General features: G+C 31.6%; 1 protein-coding gene across 1 annotated transcript; it reads right to left on the bottom strand.

Annotated features, from left to right (window-relative positions):
• Window positions 1–5,972: 5,972 nt before the first annotated feature.
• On the bottom strand, window positions 5,973–8,998 carry LOC106757206 (stachyose synthase; the record flags this gene model as incomplete). The annotated part of the gene is given in 4 exon segments (XM_014639826.2): window positions 5,973–6,668; window positions 6,739–7,106; window positions 7,219–7,396; window positions 7,493–8,998. Coding segments are annotated over 4 exon segments (2,577 nt in total). The 3' UTR covers window positions 5,973–6,101.

Genomic DNA, 8,998 nt, shown 5'->3' with positions numbered 1-8,998 from the left:
TACTTATTACTGAAAAAAGTAACACTTGTTTTTTTTAATTTTATTTCCTGTAATAAATCTATTAAAAAATCTGAAATAACCAGGTGTTCACATTATTTGTTACAATAAATTAATTTATTGTTTATGTTAAAAATTCAAGTTTTAAGGAATTAAATTTGCAGAATGAAATATGTGAATATTGAAAAATCATTTGAAATTTAGTCTTTTAAATTATCAATTATAGAGAGTGTGGTACACGTCAAAAAATCAGTCTCAAATTAGATGTCTGAAAAGCTGAATTTCCAATTATAAATAAGGTAGTCAAATATCGAAAACTACTTAAGGTTCAGTTATTGAAAAATTGAATTTCAATGAGATTTTCCATTTTTGTTTCAAAAACTAACGAATAATTTCAAACAAAATGAAAAAGATTATAATTTGGCTACCTAAAGAATGAACTCCAACTGATTTTTTTGACATTAATAACGTAAGGCTGTTATCATAAATAATGTTGGTAAATCTTGATTTCAAGAAAATATTTTTGAGATGAGTTTATACGGGAAAAATCAATATTTTATTTCACTCCTTGAAAAAGATAATAATTTTATTTTAAAAGACAAAATACTATAATAATTGTTAATTATAAACTAACTTAACTTGTTTATATTCTATTAGTGAAAATATATGCGATATATCTATATTATTTATTTTGTAAGTAATTTTTATTTATTTAATTTTAAAATGGTTAAATTAAGAAAGACAGTTAACTTAAAAAAAGATCACTTGAAAGATATAATTAAAAAAGAACGCGGACACTGGGAAGATGATTCTATGTTAGTATTAATTTAAGAAAACAATTGATAAAATAATTGTATTAATTAAAATAAATACATTTAAACGATAAATTTTAAAACAAATGTAAATACAAAAAAAAAATATAAGATTAAAGATATATTTGTTTTATCATGAATTTCAATTATTTATTATTTGATTAATATCTCTAAGCACATTTAATTTATTGAAGTCTGTTTCGTATATTAGAGATTTCAAATGTATCCTTTCTTTTAAGAGGAACAATGTTGATTATTTTTAAAATATATAATAAAGTACTTTAATATATACTTATTAAAATATATACTGTTTTGAGAAAAAAATATATTTTAGTATATATTTAAGTTTTATTTGGAAGATTAAGTTGAGGTGAATTCAACGACTAAGAAAACTGTGATAAGTTTGAAGTCAATTGGACTTTAAAGTTTTTGACTCTGTAAAAAAATGTCAATTTTATTATCAATATTAATAAAAGTTAAAAGATAGTTTAAATATTTAGTGAGATGCAAGCACTGTTATAATACCCACATATCAAAGCTAATTCAATAGGCTAAGATCAACTTTACATTAAACAATTACAGCATATGTCATCGAACTTAACGTCGTTTTCTTATATCAGTTCTTAAAATATTTTGATATTTTAAAATACTTATAAATAAAGTATTTAATTTATAAAATAGTAGTATTTTTATGATGATGATAATTTATAGTTTTTTATGTTAATAATTTTAACATATATAATTTTAGTTTAGATTTACAAAATAATAATTATGTATTTATTATATTTTTAATAGATATTATATAATTTTTTAATATGTATATATTACGTATGGTATTTTATTATTTTAAAATAAATGAATTAGTATATCATATATCTCTCATATTCCTTACATGTATTATATTTGTGCATCAAATTGGCACGGATGGGTTTAGGATAATCTTTATATATATATATATATATATATATATATATATATATATATATATATNTATATATATATATATATATATATATATATATATATATATTGTTTTGTAGTACCTAACTTCTTCTTTTTCATTTAACATGTAAATTTTAGTGTGTTTACAGTATCTTGACTTTGTCGACATATTTTATATGACATTCTAATTCTATGAGTAAGAATTTGGTTTATTGGTATGTAATCTTATAATATTCATGTATTTATGTTATGAAATAATGTTAATTATTTTTTTTTTGTTTTTATTGTAAGACTCTATTAGACACGTGTGTATATCATACAAAAGATAATTGATTTATCGTGATGTGAGTGAGGGAACTATAGTTTGAAATCAAACCAATGAGACGTTACAGTCATACGAAAAAAATGTCCTCAACAACATAGGAGGTCGTAATGTTCGTATTAGATATTCATCAACATTTGGCTAGCGGATGTTTTTATTATGTCTTATGTTGTTTGAACTTCAAAGTAATGTTTTTAGTTAGATAACTTCATATTTAATATTTTCATTTATATTAACAAAAATATCAGTTCTAATGGAAGCCTATATAACTGGTATTAACGTCCATTAACTCTATAAATGTTTATCGTATTGACATAAAAAGATGACCATGCACGAATCTCGAATTAACAATGGGTAGATGATATGATATTCACCCTTGATAAAGGACATTCTTCTTGTAGCTGAATCTGTAAAGATAAAATTAGTAAATAAAACATATTTTATAATGTATTTATTCTAATTTCCACCCTTTTCACATTGTAACAATACATACATCTTTCTCTCAAGTTGACCATTAGCTTTATCATATATTATAATGACAACAACAAAGCCAACATCAAAAGTAATCTCTCATACTCACTTAATTAACTCATAATGTGTAGGAAAAATCTAATTAATTGTAAAGTTATTTATGTAATTTTCGTCACATATTTCATTTTCAAAAGAAGAAAAATATGATAAGAAGGTGATATTTACTTATGATTCCATAAAACTTAAAAGTTAATCTTCTATCTTAGATTGTAAGCACTTACAACATGACATCATATGGAATATCTCACTTATATAATAATAATAAATGAAGATAAAGAAATATTTATAAAACAAAACAAGTAGAACAATTTAAAAATAAAATAAAATAAAAAATAATATTAAAAGAGTACCAAATTTCAACATTTAGAAGAAAGTTTAAATGAATTATGAAATTCAAGAGAAAGTTTAATCAAATTTCAAAATTCAAGAAAACACTTAACTAAATTTTAAAATTCAAGAAAAAAGTTTAATTGAATTTTAAAATATAGTGAGTTCCTAAATCGAATTTCAAATTTTGATGAGTTTTTAAAACTAAATTTCAAAGTGAGATTCTAAATTAAATTTTAAAATTCGATGAGTTTCTAAACTTTATTTCTAAATCTAACGTGTTCTTCTAAACCAAAATTTGAAAATTCCTACTTTTGCAATTCAAATTCTCCAATTCAAATTTCGAATTTAGTGTTTCTCTAAATTAAATTTCAAAATCCAAAAACTACTAAATTTATTCATCCTGTATGTTTTGAAATTCACTAAATACCTTTACAAATCGGATTTCGAAATTCATCAAAATATAATAAAAATAAAAATCAAATTTCAAGTAGAGATGAAGGAAAAGTATAATAAAAAAAACAAATAGAACACGTGTATGTGAATAAGACGAACAAAAATAAAGAAAGCCAAAGGAAGTTGAATCTCATTTAAAGAAGAAAAAGACCGAAGAAAAGAGAAAAGATCGTTGTTTTGAAAATAACTTAGTGCAAGGTCTCAGTAGATATAGCACCCCGCATAATAAATATGTTTGGTAAGCACTAAATACTATTTACCTAATTTATTTAATATTTTATATATATTTCGAAGGGATATATTTAGCATGACATGACAGTAAAATTTGGAGGTGTGGGAAGAAAAGCTCCAAACTTTCAGCACCAGTACAGCCCAAATCTCAAGTTTTCTGTTACCTGAAAATCCAGGTCCAGAACTTAGATGAGGCCCAGCCCTTATTGGACAGGCTCAAGTGCTGTGTTGTTTCCTCATCCAATTGCAGCACCTATTACAGCCAATTTATGAATTAAACTGTTTTAAAATCATCTTAAATGTGTTTATTATTACTAATTTATTCAACTAGTTTATCAATTAGTTTGATATTTATAAAAATGTTGATTAAGATAGCTTAAAATAGTTTATAATTAAAAAAATTCAGTTTTTAATTATAAGTTATTTTTATAATGCATAATATTTAATTCTCTTTAATTATCGTTCCCAATATTTTAATTAATTTATTTTTTATCTTTTAATATTATTATATGTATATTCAATTTCACATAAACAAACATATTTATAATATAAAATTGCAATTAAAAATGTATTGAAAAACTAGTGGCGGATTAGTAGTTGGTGGTAGGAGTTGGGAATGGAAATCAGAGTAACCGATACTTTTATAGCATAATTGCAACTTTAGAAAAAGTCTTACATAAGGCCTTCTGGTTGCTTCCTCAGAAGAATGCACAGAACAATATAAAACTTTCTTAAAAAACGGTTCATAATTGTCGTGAACTACAAGAAACTACAGACTTAGAGAAATTTCCTCAATACTCTCGAACTTGCGTGACACTTGTATTGTATCTGCTATCTCACTGGATCACGTATTCCAATCACCATGACAATTGGCAACAGATCAATGAAACTGTCCCATTTATCCTAGTACTTTGTTTTCTATCTCTATTGATTTCGGTCGTAAAAATATAATAAATACAATAGGCTTAATACCTCCTTTGCTGTCCGTATTTTGCTGTTCGTATTTGTGTGAAAATTTCAATTTGGTCTTCAAGTTTTGGACTGTCTCAATTGAGTTATAATTTTTATAAAAATGCACACATTTTACTCTAACCGTTAGTTGATCTCAAACGGCGTTAAGTTTAGCTGATGTGGTATGCTGACGTGTTACCTTAATCCCTTCTTGGTCCTTGTATTTATGTGAAAATCTCAGTTCGGTCCTCAAGTTTTGAACTGTCTTAATTAGGTTATAACTTTTGTAAAAATGCATACATTTTATCCCAACCGTTAACTGAACTCAAACGGCGTTAAGTTTAGCTGACGTGGTAGCCAAAGGAGATGCTGACGTGTATTATTTAATTATATGAACTATTTTTTAAAATAAGCAGTGTTTTCACGTGGCACAATGCCTATTATTTAGTTTATTTGAATTAGGGATTTTATTCATCTCTCTGAGAATCAGGGATTTTACACATATTATCTCGTCGGCTCAAAAAATAAAGTCACCGGAAAACTCGCGTAACCAGCGCAATCAGTCTCACAGTCTTTTCTGCAAATGAACCAACTTGGTAACCTATAGGTTCATCACCAGCCTTTAAGCTATTTATTCCACTGACAGTAGAAGATAATTATTGCACATTGAGATCAGTTAGCGATTGGGGAAAAATGTGTCCATTTTTACAAAAATTATGACTCAATTGAGACAGTTCAAAACTTGAAGACCAAAAAGATTTTCACACAAATACAAGGATCAAGAAGGGATTATTAAGCCAACACGTCAGTATACCACGTCAGCTAAACTTAACGCCGTTTGAGATCAGTTAACGATTGGGGTAAAATGTATGCATTTTTACAAAAATTATGATCTAATTAAGACAGTTCAAAACTTGAGGACCGAACTGAAACTTTCACATAAATACGAGGATCAAAAGAGGTATTAAAGCATAAATATATTGTAGTTGTTGTACGGTCACTCTCATTCAAAGTTGGAATACTTGAGATGGGAATCACTTTCATTTAATGCTAAATAAGATTCTGACGGAAAGTATTGGCATGTGAAATCACAGTTTATTTTTATGGAAATCAGAGTTTTAACTTTCATGCTAGTGTGGAAAACAAAACCAGACCACTATGTACAGTTTGGCAGATTCATTATCTTAAAAATCAAAGCACTCAAGTGTACTTACACATTTATGAAACATTTTCTCTGCTAAAATTACAATCACACCTCTAAATACAGTAGTAAGCTGAGGTGATGGAAAACAGGACAGACAGAAAATATTGAAGACTAACGGAATCAAATTTATATTTCTTTTAAGTCTGATAATTAAAGCTTTTGTTGTAGTGAGGAGATTTCATCAATTCAAGTTTGTATGTAATACGAACAACAAAACTATTATTACATTAAAACAAACTTGTTCACTCTTTACAACAACATTTTAAGGGCAACCACTTTATGATACACAGCATTGAAGCCTACGAACATAAGAAACACAAGATTAAAACTAAAAAAAAATTGCCAAATCAGAAATCCCGCCATTCTCTTCAATCCAAGCAAGGTTAAGAGTGAGTTTGCCATCAGGCAGCCACTGGAAAGCAGCATCAGAACCATTCAGTTGGAACTTCTTTGGAGATTCACTTGAGTAAGCAAGGAATCTCCCACCACCCTTAACCTTAACTTTAACATCCTTCTCAACATACTCCAATTCTTGAATTGTGCCTCCACTGTTGAACATGTTTGTTAGCCCAATGGGTGCAAATTTTATGTTGCTACTACCTAGCTTTTCAACTGGGACAAAGTTATAAAGTTCAAAAGTGGATGGNTGAATAGTTAATTGCAGTGGTTCAGACACGGGGGTCATGAAATGCAGTACCTCAGCCTGATTGAGGTACACAACATACTCCTCTGCCTTACCCATATGTGCTGCTTCTTTCTTTTGATCCCATTCAACCTCAGTTACATGAACAGTGCATGATATTGGTTTGTAACACTCTGGGAAACCCCTGAATTTCTTCTCCTTTGGGTCCCAACCAGCCCCTTGACAGTTGAAAGCACCAATAACTCCTCCATACTATTAAATCAACAAAATTGTTGTTAGAAATACCTTATTGTATGTAAAAAATGCACAATGACACAAATACCTTATTGAAGTTCCAAATTTTGAGAACGGTTTTTTGATCAAAGAGAGGGTTCCTGAAAAGGCAGTCTCTTGTTGGAAGGGGAAAATATATGCATTTGGGCACGGTACCATCAGGGAAGACAAGCTTCTTAATGAGATCAAAATCATGAGAGCCAACACTATCACTCACATAGACAGGACCACCACAAATAGCCCTTGAACCCGCATGAAATTTTGCACACTTATGATCCGATTGAAACATGTCCCAATCGGGTTGAATTATCTGTCCCATCCACAAGCTGTTGTAGGAACAGTGAATCATGTGCACCCCCTGTAACCAGAACACTCCCATTGGGTCCCCATTCGGATCTTGGAACCAAAAGTCATCCCCTGTAGTCAATTTTTTTTCTTTCTTTCTTAAAACTCGTTTAATTTCATTTTCCTTGCATATCTTGTGAATAGAGCAATAAAATTCATCAAATGTAAATAGAATAATGCTTACCAACTCTTCCAAAGGGAATTTGCTTGGTTCCGAGGAAGAAGAAATCGTTGCACTGTTGCATGCTAGCGATGATTCCACTTCCATTGAAATTCTTGATGATGGAGTTTGTCAACCCATCGTAATATGCCTTGGCAATCTCCACTCTGCCTCCATATTCCTCGCATACGTATTCAAGACTCTGCATGTAGAGTCAAAGTTAATGGGTAATCGATTAAAGAGTCATGCTAAAGAGTCGAAATTAAAATAGACTAAAAATAGGAAAAACAAAGCTCACGTGAATGACGTCAATTTTGACTCCAGTAACACCGACTTGGACAAGATAAGAGTGCATGGAGTCGTAGAGGTCATTAGCTTGATGAGGATGAACAAGCCCTATGGAAGCTTCCACTATTTTATCCACTGCAAGATCCTTCATGGTCCCAACAAGGCCAGGAGAGAGTTTGCATGGTATTATTTTGGAATCAAGATGTGTAGTACCTGGCCTCACACCACCCCATCCGCCACAGAGCGCATGCCACACATAAACATCATCCAAACCTTTGAACTCAGTCCTCAAATCCGTTGTGAAGTCCTTCATACCACCACATTCCAGTGCTTTACAACAACACCCTCCACTTTCGTTGCTCTCCTTTCCCTTCCCTCCAAAGAGATCATCAATTTCCTTTCTCACCTTCAAAATCATCAACTCTATCTCGGCCAAATCCGAACCCCCAGCTGAAATGGCGGCAGCACGTTGCTTTCCCAAATGCTCAGCTTCAATACCCTTCGAGATCAACTGCTTTATCGTCTCCGGGTTGAAAGAAGGAGCATTAGGACCCAAGAGAAGACCCTTTTGGTATTTTCTAAACTTGTCACCTTCTTCAAACCTATGAAGCCTCGCAGTCATTTGTTCCCCACCAAGAACAAGATTCTTAGCATCCTCGTTGGGGTCCTCATCATCAAAATTCACACTTTGCCAACCGTCATCGATGATAACAAACCTCGGAGCCACGCCACCCTCACTGAAATCCTTAAGCCCATGCCAAACTCCAACGGGGTTGACGGTTAAGTAAAACGCATCCCAAGTGCACCACCCGAATTTGTCAACAATTCTTGGCACCGTTTTCTCCTCCAACAACCTAAACGAGTCAAGGTGAACCCTGAGAGCACTATATGCCTCTCTCATCAAGTTGTAAGGGTTTTCAGCCACGTGGACATATGCAATTGCACCGAAACTCGATGCTCTCACTTGAGTAGAACCACTCTCCGCGCAAATCTTAACATGATCATCAGAGCCAGGTTGAAGCGCGGACCTGAAGCTTTTTTCTATTATGGGAATGATTACGACATAGGATTCTGTTTCGGGGACNTCTATGAGGAGCCATTGGGTTTCCATTTGTAAGTCTGAACCGGAATTTCCGACCCACTGGGTCGACCACCATGTTTTGAACCTGAAGATGCTGAGGAAGTTTCTCCCTCTGAAGCTTCCCAAGGAGTTTATCAATCTGTCGGAGGGTGAAACATGGGAGAATCCGAGAAAGCCACCTTTGTGTGACGCGGCAATGACACGTTGAAGGATGGAAGATGGGACATCACGAGGTTCACAGATTGAGGAGAAGGAAGTGAAAGTGACGTTCTCGGGTACGTGAGAGAGTAACGGCACACCTCTGACGGTGAGTTTCCCGTCAGATAAGTCGAAAAGCTTTTCCGGTGGCTCGAGTCCTAACGTGGCATTCACTGGATCGTTGGGAGGAGCCATGGAGAATGAACGACGAACAAAGAAAAAAGTTTAAGACAAGAA

This window comes from Vigna radiata, chromosome 3, assembly GCF_000741045.1.
Source record: "Vigna radiata var. radiata cultivar VC1973A chromosome 3, Vradiata_ver6, whole genome shotgun sequence".
Lineage (NCBI taxonomy): Eukaryota > Viridiplantae > Streptophyta > Magnoliopsida > Fabales > Fabaceae > Vigna > Vigna radiata.
Note: the sequence above shows the minus strand (reverse complement) of the source record. Positions and strands in the feature narration are given on the sequence as shown.